Source organism: Cetorhinus maximus, chromosome 12 (genome assembly GCF_964194155.1).
Source record: "Cetorhinus maximus chromosome 12, sCetMax3.hap1.1, whole genome shotgun sequence".
Classification (NCBI taxonomy): domain Eukaryota; kingdom Metazoa; phylum Chordata; class Chondrichthyes; order Lamniformes; family Cetorhinidae; genus Cetorhinus; species Cetorhinus maximus.
The window spans coordinates 100,781,238-100,803,233 of NC_135890.1; the positions used below are offsets into that span (position 1 = coordinate 100,781,238).

The 21,996-nt window shown below is 43.2% G+C and overlaps 1 protein-coding gene across 2 annotated transcripts in view; it reads left to right on the plus strand.

Annotated features, from left to right (window-relative positions):
• The window catches only part of gas2l1 (growth arrest-specific 2 like 1), a 62,881-nt gene that overhangs the window by 20,938 nt on the left and 19,947 nt on the right, over positions 1-21,996 (plus strand). For both annotated transcript variants that reach the window (XM_078554253.1, XM_078554252.1), the window contains exons 3-4: positions 13,298-13,405; positions 18,655-18,751. In XM_078554253.1, coding sequence (XP_078410379.1) covers positions 13,298-13,405; positions 18,655-18,751 — 205 coding nt within the window. The remainder of the gene's footprint in view (positions 1-13,297; positions 13,406-18,654; positions 18,752-21,996) is intronic.

The window sequence follows — 21,996 nt, forward strand, 5'->3', positions numbered from 1 at the left end:
TGCCTTTTTCTAGATTTATTTTTCAATTGCACATTTTGGCCTCTAACAGTTGAGTACTGTTAAAGTCACAGCATTTTTAGTCACCCTCTTAACATTTCTAGTCTCGCCTTTTTAATAGCTTTCTAGTATATTGAGCTATTTATTTTCATTTTATGTCCTGTATGCACTAAATACTTCTCAAGATTTAGACTTGACCTAATTTCCTCCTCCTTTCGTGCAACCTCGGCCTTTAATGCAATCCCTTTTTTCCCTTTAGTAGAATCAGTTTGATTTGTACACTTTTCATCTTGTTTAAGTATTTCCCATTGCTGCTGATATACCCTTCTTCTGTTAATTTTTTCTTCCATTTAAATGTGCACAATATTACTTTTTATTGTGCTATAATAATGTTTTTTTGTCTGGTTGTGTTGCTGTCCTTGAGTTTTTTCTCTCTATCCTCACACTGTTGTAAATGCAGTGTGATCACCATTTGATTGTGAAATGATGTCAATATGTATATAATAGCACATAAATTGCATGTCACAAAACAATAGCACATCAAGGCTTTGCGATGACTTGTGTTACCTCAATTTGAGGTGTGCTGGTTCTCGAAATAGACACTGATATGTGCTTATAATGTTGGAAGTTCACAAATGGGTTCATCTTTGTTTATTGGGATTTTGGGGTTAGAAATCTGCAGGAGGGCACATTCTATATAAGTGCTAAGGTCTTTTACCCCAGAACCTCTGCCATAAGCATCATCGAAGCTCATGGAGTCAAGTTCATTATTGCAACAGCAGGAACTTGCACCAGAGGGGAACAGCGAGGATGTTTGCCGACCATGGGAAGTATAATAGAAAAAAGGCCTCTTCTTTTAGGGGCCCAGGCCACAATCCCAGACTGGTTTCCTAAGTGGGCCCGATTTCCCTTGTTTGCTGTGAAGGGACCACCAGATTCCTGAGGGATAGGGACATGGTTAGTCTTGACATAAGCTCTGACCCTGTGAACCCCCCCCCCACCCCCGCCCCATTTACCTCACTTTGACACAGTTGGAAACTATACAAACAACAGCCACCCCAGTCACCCTCATAAAGGGCCAGGGCTCGTCCTCATTTATGATCCACCCAGTATGCTCCCACCAAAAGAGTCTCAAATTTTTGGTCTTTGTGGATATTGTGTCAGACGGACAGTAACTGATGCCAATCTTGCATGTCTGGTGTGATATTGTACTACCTGATCAGAGCTTGTTGTCATATTGGGTTGTATTTCATTACATTCTTTGAGAACTGGCACATCTTGTGTATAGAACTTCTGGTGCAAACATCAGTGTAAACCAGAGAATGGCCATCCTGATGTTCAGCGATTAAAGTCCCCACGACTCCCAAATGCATATTTGAGCGAGGAACTGCATTCAACACCTTCAGGGGAGAATAGGCAAAATGTTGCAGATGGAATAGTGTATTTATGGGGATGTTGTTCAGCAGAAACTGGAGGCTTTTCATTCCCCCATAAACGTAGAGACAGATAATTGGAAGTAGATTGCCAGCCTTCTGTTTCAAGCAAGAATGTTGCAGTAAACTGGGAAGAGAGAGGAACAAAATACCTTCAAAATGGGGCATTATGTAATATTTCAGTACTACAAAGTATGTTTTGTTACAGGGTTGAAAACATAACCATTTTAACAATGCTTAATTTTTGTTTTCAGCACTTTTGACTTGGAGTCCAGGTATGGATTGGCTCCCACCACAATGCAGGAAGGTGGAGGCATACTTTGAAATTCTCAAAGGGTGTGTGGGGCTGCTGATAGTGCAGCACTATTGAACTATGCATGGGAGGCACTTGGGGAAACCTCCTCTTGCTGCGGTCCCATATGGCCAGTCTGCTCCTGTTCAAGGCAGCAATGTTTTGCATGTACGACTTGACAATGTAGGGTCTCCTTGACCACAAGGCATTATATTTTTTTGTCAAAGCTTAATGTGAGCCTGCCAGAAGTGCTTCTGAATTATTTGTGATGCAAATGTAAACTTCAGATTGTAAACAAACACTGAAATGTACTCCGTGGTATTTTTAAACAAATTCCTCAGGAGCAGGCCAAGCAAGATTAATATAAGTTTATTTAAAGTAAGCATTTTCAGCACACGCACATTGTGGGACCTGGCAGCTACCACTTGTGTTGGTTGTATAGAGTTCCTGTCCACTATTTGAAATAAGGGTTATAGTTTTCTTAAGCCTGTCTGAGATCAGGGTGGGAGACTGTAGACTGTAGAGTCCGTAGAGGAGGAATTCCTGGAGTGTATACGGGATGTTTTTCTGGACCAATACATTGAGGAACTAACGAGAGAACGGGCCATCCGCGACTGGGTATTATGTAATGAGAAAGGAATAATTGGCAATCTAGTTGTGCAAGGCCCCTTGGGGATGAGCGACCATAATATGATAGAATTCTTCATCAAGATGGAGAATGACATAGTTGATTCTGAGACTTGAGCCCTGAATCTTTAATAAAGGAAACTACGATGGTATGAGGCACAAGTTGGCTCTGATGGATTGGGAAACGTTACTTAAAGGGATGACGGTGGATAGGCAATGGCAAACATTCAAAGAGCGCATGGGTGAACTGCAACAATTGTTTATTCCTGTCTGGTGCAAAAGTAAAACAGGAAAGGTGGCCAAACCATGGCTTACACGGGAAATTAGAGATTGTATTAAATGCAAGGAAGAGACATACAAATTGGCCTTAAAAAAAAACAGACCTGCGGATTGGGAGCAGTTTAGAATTCAGCAAAAAAGGACCAAGGGATTGATTAAGAAGGGGCAAAATAGAGTACAAGAGTAAGCTTGCAGGGAACATAAAAACTGACAGTGTAAAAGTTAGGGAGGTGAAGAGAAAAAGTTTGGTGAAGACAAATATATGTCCCTTATAGTCAGAAACAGGGGAATTTATAATGGGGAACAAAGAAATGGCTGACCAACTAAATACATACTTTGGTGCTGTCTTCACATACCAGAAATGTTGGGGAACACAGGGTTTAGTGAGAGGGAGGAACTGAAAGAAATCAGTATTAGCAGGGAAATAGTGTTGGGGAAATTGATGGGATTGAAGGCCGATAAATCCCCGGGGCCTGATAATCTACATCCCGGAGTACTTAAGTGGCCCTAGAAATAGTGGATGCATTGGTGGTCATCTTCCGAGATTCTATAGACTCTGGAACAGTTCCTACAGATTGGAGGGTAGCTAATGTAACCCCACTATTTAAAAAGGGAGGCAGAGAGAAAACAAGGAATTAAAGACCAGTCAGCCTGACGTCGGTAGTGGGGAAAATTCTAGAGTCCGTTATAAAAGATTTAATAGCTGAGCACCTGGAAAACAGTGGCAGAATGGGACAGAGTCAGCATGGATTTATGAAAGAGAAATTATGCCTGACAAATCTACTGGAATTTTTCGAGGATGTAACTAGTAGAGTTGATGAGGGGGAGCCAGTGGATATGGTTTATTTGGACTTTCAGAAGGCTTTCGACAAAGTCCCACATAAGAGATTGGCATGTAAAGTTAAAGCGCATGGGATTGGAGGTAGTGTATTGAGATGGATAGAAAACTGGTTGGCAGACAGGAAACAAAGAGTAGGAATAAACGGGTCTTTTTCCGAATGGCAGGCAGTGACTAGTGGGGTACCGCAGGGATCGGTGCTGGGACCCCAGTTATTCACAATATATATTAATGATTTAGATGAGGGAATTAAATGTAATATCTCCAAATTTGTAGATGACACAAAGCTGGGTGGGAGGGTGAGCTGTGAGGAGGGAGGGTGAGCTGTGAGGAGGGAGGGTGAGCTGTGAGGAGGGAGGGTGAGCTGTGAGGAGGGAGGGTGAGCTGTGAGGAGGGAGGGTGAGCTGTGAGGAGGGAGGGTGAGCTGTGAGGAGGGAGGGTGAGCTGTGAGGAGGGAGGGTGAGCTGTGAGGAGGGAGGGTGAGCTGTGAGGAGGGAGGGTGAGCTGTGAGGAGGGAGGGTGAGCTGTGAGGAGGGAGGGTGAGCTGTGAGGAGGGAGGGTGAGCTGTGAGGAGGGAGGGTGAGCTGTGAGGAGGGAGGGTGAGCTGTGAGGAGGGAGGGTGAGCTGTGAGGAGGGAGGGTGAGCTGTGAGGAGGGAGGGTGAGCTGTGAGGAGGGAGGGTGAGCTGTGAGGAGGGAGGGTGAGCTGTGAGGAGGGAGGGTGAGCTGTGAGGAGGGAGGGTGAGCTGTGAGGAGGGAGGGTGAGCTGTGAGGAGGGAGGGTGAGCTGTGAGGAGGGAGGGTGAGCTGTGAGGAGGGAGGGTGAGCTGTGAGGAGGGAGGGTGAGCTGTGAGGAGGGAGGGTGAGCTGTGAGGAGGGAGGGTGAGCTGTGAGGAGGGAGGGTGAGCTGTGAGGAGGGAGGGTGAGCTGTGAGGAGGGAGGGTGAGCTGTGAGGAGGGAGGGTGAGCTGTGAGGAGGGAGGGTGAGCTGTGAGGAGGGAGGGTGAGCTGTGAGGAGGGAGGGTGAGCTGTGAGGAGGGAGGGTGAGCTGTGAGGAGGGAGGGTGAGCTGTGAGGAGGGAGGGTGAGCTGTGAGGAGGGAGGGTGAGCTGTGAGGAGGGAGGGTGAGCTGTGAGGAGGGAGGGTGAGCTGTGAGGAGGGAGGGTGAGCTGTGAGGAGGGAGGGTGAGCTGTGAGGAGGGAGGGTGAGCTGTGAGGAGGGAGGGTGAGCTGTGAGGAGGGAGGGTGAGCTGTGAGGAGGGAGGGTGAGCTGTGAGGAGGGAGGGTGAGCTGTGAGGAGGATGCAGAGATGCTTCAGTGTGATTTGGACAAGCTGAGTGAGTGGGCAAATGCTTGGCAGATGCAGTATAATGTGGATAAATGTGAGGTTATCCACTTTGGTAGCAAAAACAGGAAGGCAGATTATTTTCTGAATGGCTATAAATTGAGAGGGGAATGTGCACTGATTCCTGGGATGGCGGGACTGTCATATGAGGAGAAATTGAGTCAATTAGGATTATATTCGCTGGAGTTCAAAAGAATAAGGGGGGATCTCATAGAAACCTATAAAATTCTAACAGGACTAGACAGGGTAGATGCAGGAAGGATGTTCCCGATGGTGGGGGAGTTCAGAACCAGGGATCACAGTCTGAGGATATGGGGTAGATCATTTAGGACGGAGATGAGGAGAAATTTCTTCAGCCAAAGAGTGGTGAGCCTGTGGAATTCGTTACCACAGAAAGTAGTTGAGACCAAAACATTGTATGTTTTCAAGAAAGAGTTACATATAGCTCTTGGGATGAAAGGGATCAAAGGGTATGGGGTGAAAGCAGGAGCAGGCTATTAAGTTGGATGATCAGCCATGATCATAATGAATGGCGGAGCAGGCTCGAAGGGCCGAATGGCCTACTCCTCCTATTTTCTATGTTTCTATGAGTCAGAGGTCTCCAGCACAAAAAGGTCCTTTGGCCCATCAAATTTGCACTGGTCAAACAAGTACCTAACTATTCTAATACCATTTTCCAGCACTAGGCCCATAGCCTTGTATGCCATGGCATCGCAAGTGCACATCCAAATACTTCTTAAATATTATGAGGGTTTCTGTCTCTACCACCCTTTCAGGCAGTGAGTTCCAGATTCCCAACACCCTCTAGGTGAAAAAATTCTTCCTTACATCCCCGTTAAACCTCCTGCCCCTTACCTTAAATCTATGCCCCCTGGTTACTGATCCCTCCACTAAGGGGAAAAGTTCCTTTCTGTCTATCCTATATATGCCCCTCATAATTTTATACACCTCAATCATGTCCCCCTCAATTTCCTCTGCTCCAGGGAAAATAACCCCAGGCTACCCAATCTCTCCTCATAACTAAAACGCTCCAGCCCAGGCAACATCCTGGTAAATCTCCTCTGCACTCTCTCTAGTGCAATCACATCCTTCCTATAATGCGGATTCCAGAACTGCACACGATATTCTAGCTGTGGCCTAACCAGTGTTTTATACAGTTCCAGCATAAACTCTCTGCTCTTATATTCTATGCCTCGGCTAATAAAGGCAAGTATCCCATATGCTGCCTTATGCCAATACGGAATGTCGAGAAAACTCACACCTTGCCTCCTTCCCTTTTTTAATATGTTAGAGATAGGAGCCCAGCATATGACACATTTTGATTTTTGGGCATTGTACTCTGAAATAACTAGTATTAACAAAAGCCAGGGGTTCTGTAAGGTTGATAACTTGACAATATAATTGTAAAGTCAGAAAACCTCCTTTGTGATATTTTGAAAGGCTGTAGTTTGTACTTCTCCACTCAAAAAAAAACTTTGTTCATCTCAAAAAAGCAGAATCAGTAAAGAATTGTGAATGCTCCAGTGGTTCCCCTCACCCTCCTCTCCTGCTCCCTTTCCTCCCTCTCCCTACCCCCCCCCCCCCCCCCCCCCCACACACACACACACACACACACACACACACACCCCGACCCATGGGAAGAAACATTTGCTACAATGATTATTCTAGATTATTTATCTATGAGGATTCCCAATGATCTCCTCTTGTCCTGCTGTTCCCATACCAGTCACCGCTACTGTTCTCCTTCTCTACCTCGTCCTTCAGAAGGGTTTGGATCTTGATGGTAGTCCAGCACCTCGCTTAAGTAGCAATTCTTGATGTCGGAACATGACGGTGAATGTCAGTAAACTATTGGATCATGAGAGGCATCACAACTAAGCCCGATCATGACATAGAAACTAGGAGCAGGAGTAGGCCATTCGGCCCTTCGAGCCTGCTCCGCCATTCATTATGACCATGGCTGAACATCCAACTCAATAGCCTGCTTCCGCTTTCTCCCCATACCCTTTGACCCCTTTCTCACAAAAATCACTGGATAGAAATTAGGAACCTTGACTGAAGTTTTAGCGCTCCCCCCACATTTTTTCGTCAACAACATTTGAGACCAGAGTTATTTTGGCAGATCCTATGATGTACCTCTGGAATTAAGTTGAATGTGTAATCAGATAGTGAAAAGTGAGAATGAGTTCAGCTTGAAGAGCTTTAAGTGTTCTAAGGCAAATGAAGATAAATGATGATCAAAGTTAATGGGACAAGTTGATGAGAGTCTGACATCAATACTAGCATTGTAATGATCAACTTTCAAATGATCACAGTCTTCACTGGGCTAATGTAACACTACATTTTAACATGCAAGTATTTAGCTATGCTTAATGCAAATTGGTTTCGCATATTTAAGTTCTAAATCATTAATGCTGTAATTGTAGAATGCATAATGAGCATCCGCATTGCTTATTGCTTAAAACATCCTGTAGTAATGAGATGGTTCATTGTTAAAATTTGACCCAACATCTCAAGTCATGTAATGATTTTGGTAAGAGTACTTTTATAATTGGGGTACAAATGTTCATGGACTTTACAAAGTGTGATTCCTTGTCAATTTCTAGACAAATTAACCTGTTAAATATTTTAAATCCCCTGGAAAACATTGACCATTTACCAATTGCGGTTAAATGATAGAAAAATGACAACTTGAATGACACAGGTACATTTATGCACTATGATAGAGTAATTCAATGCCAGTTTGCGGTTTATATTAACCCACAATATTAATTCCTTAATATGGCTGATTTGTCAAATCTTTGCACGTGGAATGCATCTATTCAAGTCATCCCTCTTATTTTAACATCCCTGAAGCATCTTGGAGGCTTAGGGGTATATTACTTGCTCTGCTTCCTAGAGAGGGGATTGTGATATTGGAGAGGAAGACATCTAAAGAAAAGCAAATAAATAACAAAAAGGTTAATAAAAATTAAACAACAAGCTGTCCTGAAAGCCAAATTAATGTATCCAGTGAGCACTGAACGAAACGGAATAGGAAGGTGCCAGTGTTCACTGTTCTCGGCCGGGCCAGCAGCAGGTGCATAACAACTGGCTACAGAATGTTTCATCCAGAGAGGGAAAAGGCAGCCAGGATCCCCACAATGAATGGACATTGAGCTAGACTTTGAAACTGTTTACTCCTACTTTATTGGTGAGTCTGACTGACCTACTTAACTTCACAAGGCAATGAACTAATGCTGGTGAGCAGATTTTACTCTGCTTGGCTGGGTTAAGTGAACTGTGCACACAAGACTAACTGGTTTTCTCCAAAGCACGGAGTGCCACTGCACAAGTACATACTTGTGACAATGCTGATTCATGTGCTCCACCTTGCATCAGCTTACTGAGCACAGATGGTACAACCAGTTCCAGGCAGGTATGAGTGTGCTGAAACAAGAACAGAATTACCTGGAAAAACTCAGCAGGTCTGGCAGCATCGGTGGAGAAGAAAAGAGTTGACGTTTCGAGTCCAACATGACCCTTCAACAGAACTATTGAAGGGTCATGTTGGACTCGAAACATCAACTCTTTTCTTCTCCACCGATGCTGCCAGACCTGCTGAGTTTTTCCAGGTAATTCTGTTTTTGTTTTGGATTTCCAGCATCCGCAGTAGCTTTTTGTTTTTATGAGTGTGCTGATCCAGTTCAGGGCCTGTTCCTTGTCCAAACCCTAAAGATGTCATGAGAAAGTGGGGTTTTTTTTTCTCTCTCTAGTTTGGTGCACACCATTCTGTTTAGTTTGTGTTTACAGACAGTAACAGCTGCTAGAATAAGCTGTTAATGATGTGTATCCATAGCTCTTTCAGTAACAGAAACTTGTATTTAGGTGCCCTCTGGTCAGCATTAATCTGCTTTTATCTTATTTTGTTCTTCCAAGATTTAAGAGCATATTACAAGATAAGAGCCCCACAATGGTCTACATTCAGTTGAAAACTCCAGCTTTTGTAATTGAAAACAACTTATAAATGGATTTAAAAAGTCACGCTGAGGTTGCCAGTCTTCTAATCAGATGACAACCTCCTCAGATCTTCCAAAGCTGGGTGTAGATAAAACAACTTGCATTTATATAGTGCCTTTAATGTAATGAAAGATCTCACGGTGCTTCACGGGAACAAAATTTGACACTGTTATTTGACATCGTTCACACCAGCGCCCAGTTTCCTTGATTCTTGTAGCTCATTCACATAATGGAGCTGGTTAATCAAAGGTAAAGATTCAGTCGAAGAATGAGTATCCCAAGGGTTCCCTCTCCTCCCCTGACTGAGGGTGAATTTATCGTTGGTGTTGAAATGAATCAGACAGATCATAAAGTTCCTGTCTCTGGTGTCCACTGAGCTAGTTGACTTTAGGCTGGTTGGCAGTGTAGCAGTGCACTGGCCCTGGGTCAGTGAGGGGAAAAGTCAGCCATCATTCCCACTCCTGTCACTATCCATTGAAATACCTGCATGGATATTTGGTAAGGACAAGAATGGGGGTTGACCCTGATTCTCCCTCACCCACCCCCTGCCTTCCCTAGTTACGTGGTCTACGTTACTCAATTTCCAAACTTGCGCATAAAGAATAGCCACTTCATTGAGATACCTGAATACCAACATAAGGCATTGCCTACAGGAGAGGTGGGGGGTGGATATTGGGTCTGTGAAATACCAACTTGAACTGGACAGCTATCAGTAGTGCTCTATGTTATCAGTCATGAAAAAAAATTGTTAACTGTTGAGCATTGTGCGGCTCAGGTGCTGAGTGCTGCGTGTGTTGGTGCATGGTGTCACATTGACCATCTGAAATGTCTGAGCCTATGAAAACTAAACAAATGATGGTTCCTGTAATATTACTGTATTATAAGATGTTTCTGTTGTGCTTAACCTGTTAAAATACCTTTGCAAGTAAAGAGCTGAACATGATGATGGTTTTGATAAATGGTGTTATAGGTACCAGAATCACAGAATCGTTAAAGCACAGGAGGAGGTCGTTCAGCCCTTGCCTGTACTGGCTCTCTGAGCAATTCACTTAGTGCCATTCCCCTTTTCTTCTTTCTCAGATAACTTTCTTGTTCTTCTTTCTCAGATAACTGTCTAATTCCCTTTTCAATGACTCGATTGAACCTGCCTCCACCACAGTGCATTCCAGAGCTTAACTTTCTGCACGAAAATGTTGTTTTTCCCGTATTGCTTATGCTGCTTTTTCTAATTACTTTAAACCTGTGTCCTCTCGTTCTTGATCCTTTCACGAGTGGGAACAGTTTCTCCCTGTCTGCTCTGTCCAGACCCCTCCTGATTTTGAACACCTCTATCAAATCTCCTCTCAGCTGCCTTTTCTCCAAGGAATGTAGTCCTAACTTCTTCAATCTATCTTCATAACTGAAGTTCCTCGTCCCTGGGACCATACTCGTGAACCTTTTCTGCCACTCTCTCCAGTGCCTTCACATCCTTCCTAAAGTGTGGTCTCAATACTCCAGCTGAGGCTGGACTAATGTCTTATTGAAGTTCAACATAACCTTGCTCTCGTACACTATGCCTCTATTGATAAAGCCTAGGATACTGTATGCTTTAACCATTCGCTCTCAACCTGTCTTGCCACCTTCAATGACTTATGCAAATATACATCCAGGTCACTCTGCTGGTGAACCCCTTTTAGAATTGTACCCTTTTATTTTATATTGTCTTTCCATGTTCTTCCTACAAAATGAATCACTTCACGTTTCTCTGCATTGAACTTCATCTGACACCTGATGAAATTCAACACTAAACTCCTCACAGTTCGCAACGCTTCTAAGTTTTCTATCATCCGTAAAATTGTGAAATTGTGCCCTGTACACCAAAATTTAGGGCATTATTCTATTTCAGGAAGCACAAGGGTCCCACTGACCCTGGGGAACTCCACTACAAACTTCCTCCATCCCGAAAATCATCCATGAACCAGTAGTAATTTCCTGTCACTCAGCCAATTTCGTATCCATGTTGACACTGTCCCTTTTTATTCCATGAGCTCTAACTTTTCTCTCAAGCTGTTGTGTGGCATTATATCAAATGCTAGTCTGGAAAGGTTTTCTTCACTTGCCATTTTAACTGTACTCTCTTTGCCTGATCAGTTGACCATGTCAGGACCAGTAATTTGGCATTGCCACTAATTCAGACGCTTGTGGTAGAAACAAAATAGAATGGTGCTGGACCTCTTTGACTGTAGTTGCGCATGTGACTTTGGAGGAAGTTGCATTGAACTAAATGCTATGATCTTGTTCTAGCTTGAAATTGTTTGGAAAATCTTCAGCACAGACACTGTTTACTCTATAATAGAAACAAAAACAAATCTAAAATTCTAACCCCACTTAGTTAACCAGTTTAACCCTCCCAACCCTCTGCTCCATTCACCAACTGATCTAGCAATCACAGTGGGTCGTGTGGGATGACTCTGCAAAATTAAGTGTTAACTGTCTTTCAGCCAGTGCATCAATTCAACGAGCATTTTACCTGCCTTGCAAAATCAGCGATTCACAAATTGTTTCAGATGAGCACTTCAGTGCTGCACTATTACAATACGGTGACAGCAACTTGAATTTGTGTAGAGAGCACAGCACTTTCAAGTCACAACCACTTTTAATCTTCCAGACATCGCCAATTCTGCTCAGCTGATGATGTACAGACCTTCAGACCTCAAGTCTATTGGGCTGAAATCATTTGGGAAAGACAGAGGTGACACTCATTTCTCTGTTTGAGCGATGAGTGACATATTAATTTAATTTGTATCTTGCACAGTTTGTGTATTCTTCCTTGTGTTGTATGTCTTGTGGCCCTTATGGGAGACTGGAGCTGCCTTGTCAGTGCCCCTGGATAGCCAGCTGACAGTGACATCTATTGACTGTACTTTCCCATTTGTCCTTATCTGAGGTGCTTTCCCAGATCTCTGAGATCTGGAGCTCTGCATGTGAGGAATCTGAAATTTGAGCCTGATTATTATTCTGTGGCCCCATGTGTACAATATCTTTGCTTTTTATGCAGCAATTGCTTTTAGACTCTTGTAATAAAACACAGAGAGCTGCCTAATTGTCAGTAATTTGGTATCTTATTAAGTAACATAAAGCAGTGGAGGGTGTGAAGAGCTTTTTAGTTCTGTGGTCATGAAACTCTTCTTGCCTGAACTTGCATTTTTTTGCCTTGAATGATGTAGAAGCTTCTAACAATCCTCCTATACAGTTCGCTGCCTCACTTGCTCAGCAGCTGGCATGTACTCAGCTGACACCACAGTTTATTTTTCCACCAGCCACTTTATACAAAATGATGAGAGAATTTCACAATGAGCAGCAACAAAAGGTTATACAGCTTACAAATAGAATATTGACAAAGCATATATTAATATGCTGTGCACAGGAGGACTATTCCCCTGCTGATTTGTGCATTTAACCTTATTCCATTCCTACACACAATCCTCTCATGAAATTTATTTGAAGCCTTAGAAACTTTATGCTTGACAAATTGCGACAGCAATCCAATGGGTGTTGAAACCAAAAGCTGCAAAAAGTTACTTTTTTTTTTGGTAATATCCTAATCCTTTCAACTGGAAGCGAGGCATGGCAAGCATTCGATGGGTGTTTTTGAAGAAATTAAGTATGGTGTCCTTTTGCTAATGTTCAAAATGGTAATGGATTTTTCACTCATTTGTATTTGAAAGAACAGGATTAGTCATCGGTAGAAATACAGTCCATATTGCATAAGCTTGAAGTTTTTCCTTTTTAAGAGATTATGTTGCTGTCTCTCCCCAGCCTAGATTCTACACAGCCTTCACCACAATTCCCCACATCCCACTACAGCCACCTGTTCCCCAGATCATCCGTGCTAAAAGAGTAATTGAGCAGCTTATTTTTAGCCTGTGCCCACAATGCTCTTAGCAGACTGCCATGAACTGCACAAGAGCTGTCCAGTGCAGGAACCATTCCTCATTTCACTCTACGTTTTTAGCCATCCTGCATAGCACTACAAAGACTAGGGACTTATTGGCTGGGAAATCTCACTTGCATTTTTCCATTCTTTTCCACTTTGCAATGTGCAAATCTTAACTTAGCAAGAAGGGAAATAATTAGATAAAAGCTAACAAAAGGGATACTTCGTACCATGTTGAAGAAAAAAACACTGCATAGTACCCTCCAGGCTTTCTTCTTTACATAAGAACGGAGTGCAAGATTGCTCTCATTACTTGTTCTGTACCTTCTCAGCAGTAGATCATGCTTAGTCCGAAAGATCAGCGCTTGTTCCAGAGAATGTAGATAATGCTGTCATGACGTAAGAGAGAGCCCATTGAGTGAATTCTTATTAGTATTAAAAAGAAAATGAGGAAATCTTGGCAATGTTGGTTTTTATAATACAGGGAGAGCAGCATGAAGATTAGAGGCACTCGATGTAAATAGGTATACTGCATTTATTAATTTGATTACCTGTTTTCTCTCCCCCTCTCTCTCAGGTTCGTGAGATCCTTGGCCACTGTTCCTGTCCATCTCAGTTCCCCATGACAAAAGTATCAGAGGGTAAATATAAAGTCGGTGAGACCAGCACATTGATCTTCATCAGAGTAAGAGCCTTGTGCAATAACCATTTTAATTTTGTATTTAAAAGTTGTAATAAACAGCCACAAGTACACAATGTGAGGGAGCTGTATGTAACAATACTACACTAAGCTTGTACCAGTAACATGAGATGGCAGATAGTAGAGCTAAACAACAGGTTCTGGCTCCTTCCTTCCTTGCCTGCAACATTTGGTCCATTAAATCTCAATTTATACATGGCTCATCCAGCAAGGATTGTCAAGATATTTGAATCTTACTCCCTAGTGTGGGTAGTTCCAAAGTATTATTCACCGAAGAGGTGGATGTTGTTAAGAATTGTGTACAAGTGGCATGTAGATGGGGTTGGAAGGAAGGGAGAATTTGCGCACTCAACACAAAACATTGTACAAATACTGAGCTGCTGAAAAATAAGAAGCAGACTTCAACACATGAAAAAAACATTTTAAGATTTGTATCAATGGAGTTTGTCCTTGCTTGTTTTGTAGCAAAAGGGCAGTCAAAGGTTGGCTCTCAATCTTCCAGCAAAATTGCAGCTCAACACCCAGCAAGCACAAAGACAATCATTTTTAGAATGTTTGTTTGTGGGGGAGTCTCTATTTCCCAACAAAGGTTTCCCCTATAAATGTAAGTTCAGGCATTTTAGTTGTGGCTATCCTCCTGGCACTGGGGGCTTCTCTTTCACCTCACCTAATAGCAATGTGACTGACCATCTTAATACAGAGCTGTAGACCTGTAACAGCCACTCACTGAATGTCCCAGCAGAAGTTATTTCCAAAGGTTTCACACGTTTGAAATTTAGAAAATACGAATAGTTTTGTGTTCTACAATAAATCATTAGTTCTATATTACTGATAGGAAATCAAATTCTTTTTTTTTTTGTGGGCTGCAATGCAGCAAAATTTCCATGCAGTTTTGGTATTTTTTAAATGACCTGCAATGCACTGCCTGAAAGGGTGGTGGAAGCAGATTCAATAGTAACTTTCAGAAGTGAATTGGATAAATAAATACTGGGAGGAATAAATTTTCCGGGCTATGGGGAAAGAAGGGAGTTGGGGTACTTGGATGACCCTTTCAAAGAGCTGGTACAGGCACGATGGGCTGAACGGCCTCCATCTGTGCTGTCAACTGCGATCACCCAACGTTTTGTAAAGTCAAGAGTGGTAGAAATTACATCGCATCAGATGGCCATTCAGCCCATTGATGCAAATATCTAGTTCATAATTCATGAATTATGAATATAACTTTTAGTTTTAGAATTTAAAGTTCCAACTGTAGATAAATGGTGGTTGGGGGTGGGGGGGGTGCATCTAATTAACAAGTTGATAAATAACTCTAATGTAAAGGCAAACCAAACAAGCCCAGGATTAATAAACACAGGTTAGTCTTATGAGGTTAAAGTTGATGGTGAAAAAAAACTTAAATAATGGGTAACCCATCTCTGGACCTCTTAGTGGAACCAGGGAGTCTGGAGAGGGAGTGATTACATCAATTAGAAATATAAATTACTCATAAGTTACAGAATTAAGGAACAGTGTTTAAAAGGTAAAATACTTTGTTTATGGCCTGAATTTTTCAGTCAGCGTGGGGAAGTGTGTAACACGCTGGCACGTAAAATGACACGTGATAAGGCCAGCGTGTACTAGCATGGATAGAAGACCGGCTGTCTGGCAGGAGGCAGAGAGTGGGGATAAGGGGGTCCTTCTCAGGATGGCGGCTGGTGACTAGTGGAGTTCCGCAGGGGTCAGTGTTGGGACCACAACTTTTCACTTTATACATTAATGATCTAGATGAAGGAACTGAGGGCATCCTGGCTAAGTTTGCAGATGATACAAAGATAGGTGGAGGGACAGGTAGTATTGAGGAGGCGGGGAGGCTGCAGAAGGATTTGGACAGGTTAGGAGAATGGGCAAAGAAGTGGCAGATGGAATACAATGTGGGTAAGTGTGAGGTCATGCAGTTTGCTAGGAAGAATAGAGGCATAGACTATTTTCTAAATGGGGAGAGAATTCAGAAATCTGGAGTGCAAAGGGACTTGGGAGTCCTGGTCCAGGATTCTCTTAAGGTTAACTTGCAGGTTGAGTCGGTAGTTAGGAAGGCAAATGCAATGTTGGCATTTATTTCGAGAGGACTAGAATATAAAAGCAGGGATGTGCTGCTGAGGCTTTATAAGGCTCTGGTCAGACCATATTTAGAACATTGTGAGCAATTTTGGGCCCCGTATCTCAGGAATGATGTGCTGGCCCTGGAGAGGGTCCAGAGGAGGTTCACGAGAACGATCCCAGGAATGAAAGGCTTAACATATGAGGAACGTTTGAAGACTCTGGGTCTATACTCGATGGAGTATAGAAGGATATGGGGGGATCTGATTGAAACTTACAGAATACTGAAAGGCCTGGATAGAGTGGACGTGGGGAAGATGTTTCCATTAGTAGGAGAGACTAGGACCCGAGGGCACAGCCTCAGAGTAAAGGGAAGACCTTTTAGAACAGAGATGAGAAGAAACTTCTTTAGCCAGAGAGTGGTGAATCTATGGAATTCATTGCCACAGAAGGCTGTGGAGGCCAGATCATTGAGTGTATTTAAGACCGAGATAGATAGGTTCTTGATTGGTAAGGGGATCAAAGGTTACGGGGAGAAGGCGGGAGAATGGGGTTGAGAAACGTATCAGCCATGATTGAATGGCGGAGCAGACTCGATGGGCCGAATGGCCTAATTTCTGCTCCTATGTCTTATGGTCCCCCGACGTCATCGCGCTATCTCGTGATGTTTCATTTGTCCGGCACGTGCCAGAGACGGCTGCATGCCCGCTGATATTTAAACAGCTTATTAAGTCCATTAGGGAAGCAATTAAGGTCATTGTTTACACTGCCCGTCCAACCTTAAGGTTGGCGGGCAGGTGAAAAGGCCAAGTGTCCTTCACGGTTTTTAGGAAACCTCATCTATGAGCGGGATGAGGTTTCTGAAAGCTTTCATGAATTCAATTTTTAAAAAATGTCTAAGATAAAAACATGTCCCATCTCACGTGACACACAGTCACACGAGGGGACATGTTTAATTAAATTTTCGATTTATTTATTTCATAAGCACTTCAATCTCCCTGAGGCAGCTCCATGCCTCGGAGATTGAAGCGCTCTTTGGCGCGCATGCACAAAAGAGCGCTGAGTGCTACCGCTCGCATCTTAATGCTGGGTGGGCCTTAATTGGCCCACCCACGTAAAATGGCGGCATGGAGCCGATCGCGGGCGGCGGTCGACTCAGTGACTGCCCACTCCCGCCAAGCCTGCCTGCCGACTGAGATACTCAGGCCTATGTTTCAGTTTGAGACCATCACAAAGACCATGTTGTCAGCTGGGAACAGACACACAAAGCATCTGCCAGGAGCTGGGAATGAGCTGTGGGGCTAACAACTGTACAAAAGCTGTGGGAGCATAGAGGGCCATCAGGAATCAGTGGTGTTCCTGAGGCTTGAATCCCTAAGGAAGAATGCAATGAAGCTGAAGTGCGAGCTGAGAAGTCCACAGTCATGAGGGTTTTGAAGAGAATTTGGAGGATCACTTAGCCAAAAGCTAAAGGAAGGGGTCTCATGAAATTTCATATCTCCAAGAATAGCTGGAACACTGAGGAGAAATCAGTGACTTCTAGGTGGCTGTGGTATACGTTTGGGTTCGACCCAGGAAAAGTGAATGAACCTTCAAGCTTTGTGTAATGTATAAGGGAACTCTTGGGGAGAAGTAAAAAGTAGAACTGAGTAGATGGTATAGGTAATTATAAACAATAATGTTAGCTTGGTTTAATTTTTAATAAAATACATGAAATCTTGTGGCGTAGGTTCTGTCAGCTAATTACAGGACTTTTGGATTTGTTTTAAACGTTGATGGCCCCTAACAGGATCGTAACACCATCATGCCCATACCTGTGGTACCACCTCTTCAACTGATGCTAGGCACCCAAATGCTACTTTTTCCCCCTTAACCTATTACACTCTTCCAATTTGAAATATTTATTCAGTTCTCTATCCATTACTTCCAAGATTTTATTAATATTCAGCAGGTGTGTTAGGTATGGCGTTTTATCTTCCTGATGCTTTAATTTCACTGCAGATATGTGTGTGCTGTAGATAAGATGCAGCATTTTCACTAAATCACATAGTGTGACTGAAAAATAAACAGAAGTAAATCAAATTACTGAAATTTGTGGAACTTGGGTGGGGCATGGCCAGGGGAAATGATAGATAAGTAACAGGGTAGCACAGTAAATCACAGTTTTGGGTGGAATCAGGAGCAGTTGAATTAGATGAGGAACAGGGTGGGAGAATGAATTGCCATATTTGCCTTTCAGCGCTCACGTGAGTTGGAACCCAGTCCAGATCTACTCCCTGTAGAAGTCGTGCATGAAATGAGTTTCAGGATTTCAACCCATTACCTAGTGCAAATTGCAAAACCAGCAGTATTCAACAATAAATAATGTTCCTTTGGTCATTACTGGTGAGCTGAGGAATGGAATGAGCCTAGAAATGGACATCAAGGGCTGAAGACAATCTGAACTTAAGCCATAGGAGAGGGATGTTATACCTTAGCGTCATAGAGGTCTACAGCACAGAAAAAGGCCCTTCAGCCCATCGAGTCTGCGCCGGTCAAACAAGTACCAAACTATTCTAATCCCATTTTCCAGCACTAGGCCCATAGCCTTGTATGCCATGGCATCGCAAGTGTACATCCACATACTGCTTAAATGTTGAGAGTGTAAGCAGTCTGAGGAAGAAGTGGAACTCAAGCAGTCTGTGGAGTGCATGGACACAGGAAGCCGGAGTAATGAACAAAATGATTACATTGTGTGTGTTTCTGGAGTTGGGTTTTTTAGAGTAATTGGTTCATGGTAAGCACATGAGACTGCTTGATAGCTGGACCAATTGCCAACCTTCCAGCCATTACACAATCTTGCATCTTTATATTTGTATAGATAAAAGGTTTAAATGGATAACGCTAAAAGAACAAGTTTTTTCAAGCCTGAAGGATAGTAAATGTATGAAATAACTATCTACCCTCTGTCAGCTGTCTAACCTGTCAGCTTAATGAGGTGCATGTGACCCTTCTCTAGATGATGGACAATGTTTTACAATCCCTGAATCTGAACCATGAAATCTCAGGACTTTTTAAAAAAAAAACAAAAGTGCTGCTTAACTGAATATTTCAAAACTGTTCGCTTACCAGCGCTGGATCAGAGATAAACAAATAATGTTCTTTTATTTCTTCAGGTTTTGAGAAATCATGTGATGGTGCGTGTCGGAGGAGGGTGGGATACACTTGAACATTATCTGAACAAGCACGACCCTTGTAGATGTGCTTCAGCGTGTAAGTGTGCGCAGTAAGGGAGATTCCACTTCCTCTCATCTCCCCATGTTTCTTTTTCAAACCTCTGAGTTAGTTCCTGTTAGCAACCTGATGTTTTGCCAGTCTTTCATTCACTTTCACTTTGAATTGTTAATTCTTTCATGCTTTACGATGTTAAAGGTACTACGTAAACGCAAGTTGTTAACGTAGAAATCAAGATAGCTGATAACAGTTAAAATCCACTGATATTTTTCTAAGGGTCTAATATTATAGATCAGCATTGATATTTTAAGTGTTGAAGAAAACATCCAGTTGTTGCTCTATTTCCAGAATTAGAGTATTTACAACAGAGACTGGCCTTTCAACCAGGTAGGTCCATGCTATTGTTTATACTCCACACAAGCCTCCCCTCAATCCCTTTATCCAACCCCATCAAAATAAAAACAAAAATACCTGGAAAAACCCAACAGGTCTGACAGCATCTGCGGAGAGGAACACAGTTAATGTTTCGAGTCCATATGACTCTTCAACAGAACACCAAAATCCTTCTACCTTTATCTCCCTTTGCTTATCTAGCTTCCTCTTGAATGCATCTATTCTAATTGTCTCAAATACTCCTTGAGGTAGCAAGTTCCACATTCGCCACTCTCTGGCTAAAGAGATTTCTACTGAATTGCCTGTTGGATTTGTTAGTAGGTATCTTTATCATTATGGTCTCTAGTTCTGTTCTCACCTGCAAGTGGAAGTGTCTTCTCTACATCTACCCTACCAAATCCTTTTGTAACCTTGGAGACTTCTATGAGATTAGAAAGGAGACTGTGGAGTAGAGAGGAGACCCAGCCAGGTGAACTGATCTCAAATCCAGATTTCTACCACTGTTTTTGTTTCATTTGATTTTTCAAATACATCCAGAGAGGCTCTCCCAGTGACCATTGGGAAAGGCAGTGTGTAGAAGAGCAACATAGGCCAGGTGGCCCTGAATTTGAACCTATGAAGAGTTAGACAAATCTATACTGGGCCATAAGAATTTGTCCCAAAGTCCCTTAATTAAAAAGAGAAAAATCAGCCAAATTTCCTGCTCCTGATAGTCATTCAGTGACTGCTGCAGGCAGTGTTGTGGGCGTCAGGTAAAAATAAGATTGAGATCTGAGGTTGTATAACCCTGTCCAAAAGCATTCAAATTGCTCATCAGGCTTGATGAACGATTTCCTGTCATCAAGCTTCTGCTGGCCTGGGCATGCAACCTGGGCTGCTTGTTTTGGAATTCTTGGAGGCAGAATCAGTCGAACTGCCCCAGCTTCATAACATGATCCACTCTGCACTTTTGGAAACAAAGGCTTAGTGATATTCTCTTGTGAAAGAAATAAAAAGCTTTTGAAGAGGTTTCGATTCAAGTGGTGGCGTAATTGTGAAAACATTGAGCTATTCATTGTTCATTTTTATTCAATGGAATTTTCCAATGCTTCACCCTCCTCTCCTGAAAGTGTTGGTTTTAATCCATGGCTCTCAGCAGTTCATCACTGGCTTGGTTATATAGCCATCTCTCGTGTTGAACCTCGATGGCAAATGCCAGTGATCTGTCCAGCTCAGGAGAGTATTGTAACCAAACCTCCTGCTGTCCTTAACAAGGGTCGGCTAGTGATCAGGGATGAGGACCTGAGTTGTTTTTCCCCCTAACCACCTTCTTGGCCTGGGGTTGCTGATTGCTGCAGGAGCTAAGATCTAACCCAGCACTGAAAGACTCGAACCAGGGATTACCCTGGTCTCTCTCTGTTCAACATTATACAAGATAATACCTTTTGCCTGTTGGATTATTTGGGTTAATTTGCTTTTACTTTTGAATGACTTTTTTTTTTTCTCTCTTGTTCCTAATTTGCTGTTTTGTTTTCCTCAACCATTGCCCCCACCCCGCAACCCCAGCCCAGGTATACAGACAAGAGGGTAAACTACGGGCAACAAACATTGAGTGCATAAAACAGGGTTAGCCAAACTTTCTGAACCTTGGAGCCACATATGATAATCTCTAGACACTTGAGAGCCACGAGACATGGACAACCTTTTACGCGCACATTTTTATTACTATTGCATAAACTTATGTGGCCGGCCTCCCTCCCTACTTAGCCCCCACTCACTCACTCATCCCCGCTCTCTCTATTCACTGCTCCCGTCCTCCTCCTCCACCCTCCCTCTCCCCACATCTGGATTGTCCCACCTTGCCCAGATGTGAGAGCTAGAGTCTTGACTTCTTTATCCCCCTGCCTGCCCTGCTCTCGGTCCCCTTCCGGCCCCAGTCGTATCCAGTCCAGTGGCATTGCCTCCAGTAGCCAAGGTGGCACTAGGCAGACAACCCAGCACAGGAAGGCACTCTGTAGGCTGCACGTGGGAGCACCAGCTACTGGGGGTGTGGCCAAATCCCAGAAATTGGGCTGGACCAGTCAAGTTCGGGTTGGGCTGGTGCGTGCGGTAGTTCCATGTGTCTAGCCAGGGCCTGCCTGATTCTTCAGAATGATCCAGATTACTCTCTCCACCTTAACAACTGTATTTTATCTGTAAAAGAGCTGCATGCGGCTCATGAGCTGCGGTCTGACCGCCCCTGACATAGAATATACAACACAGAAGCAAACCATTGGCCCTACTGGGTCCCTGCCATTGTTTATGCTCTACACAAGCCTCCTTCCATTCCTCTTCATCTAATCCAATTAGCAAAACCTTCTATTTTTTTTTTCTTCAGTGTTTATCTAGCTTCTAGAAGTTCTGAAGATCAGGATTACATAGCAACATAGGACTTGGGAGCAGGATGAGGCCATTTGGCCCTTCAAGTCTGCTTCCCCATTTGTTAAGATCATCATTGATATGGCTGTGGTCTCAACTCCACTGCCCATAACCCCCTTGGCTCCCTTGTCTATCAAAAATCTATCCAACTCAGCCTTCAATGACCCAGCCTCCACTGCTTTCTGAGGAAGAGAATTCCACAAACTGACAACCCTCTGAGGGAAGAAATTTCTCCTCATCTCCAAGGGTGATACACTGTCTCCTGGTTCTAGTTTCCTTCACAAGAGGAAACATTCTCCCAGTAACCACCCTATCAAGTCCATTCAGGACTTTTTATATGTTTCAGTAAGATCACCTTGCATTCTTCTAAACTCCAATGGGTATAGGCCCATCCTGTTTAACCATTCTTCGGAAGATAAGCCCTTCATCCCAGGAATGAGTTGAGTGAACCTTCTCTGAACTGCTTTTACACAATGTTGTCCTTTTTCAAATAA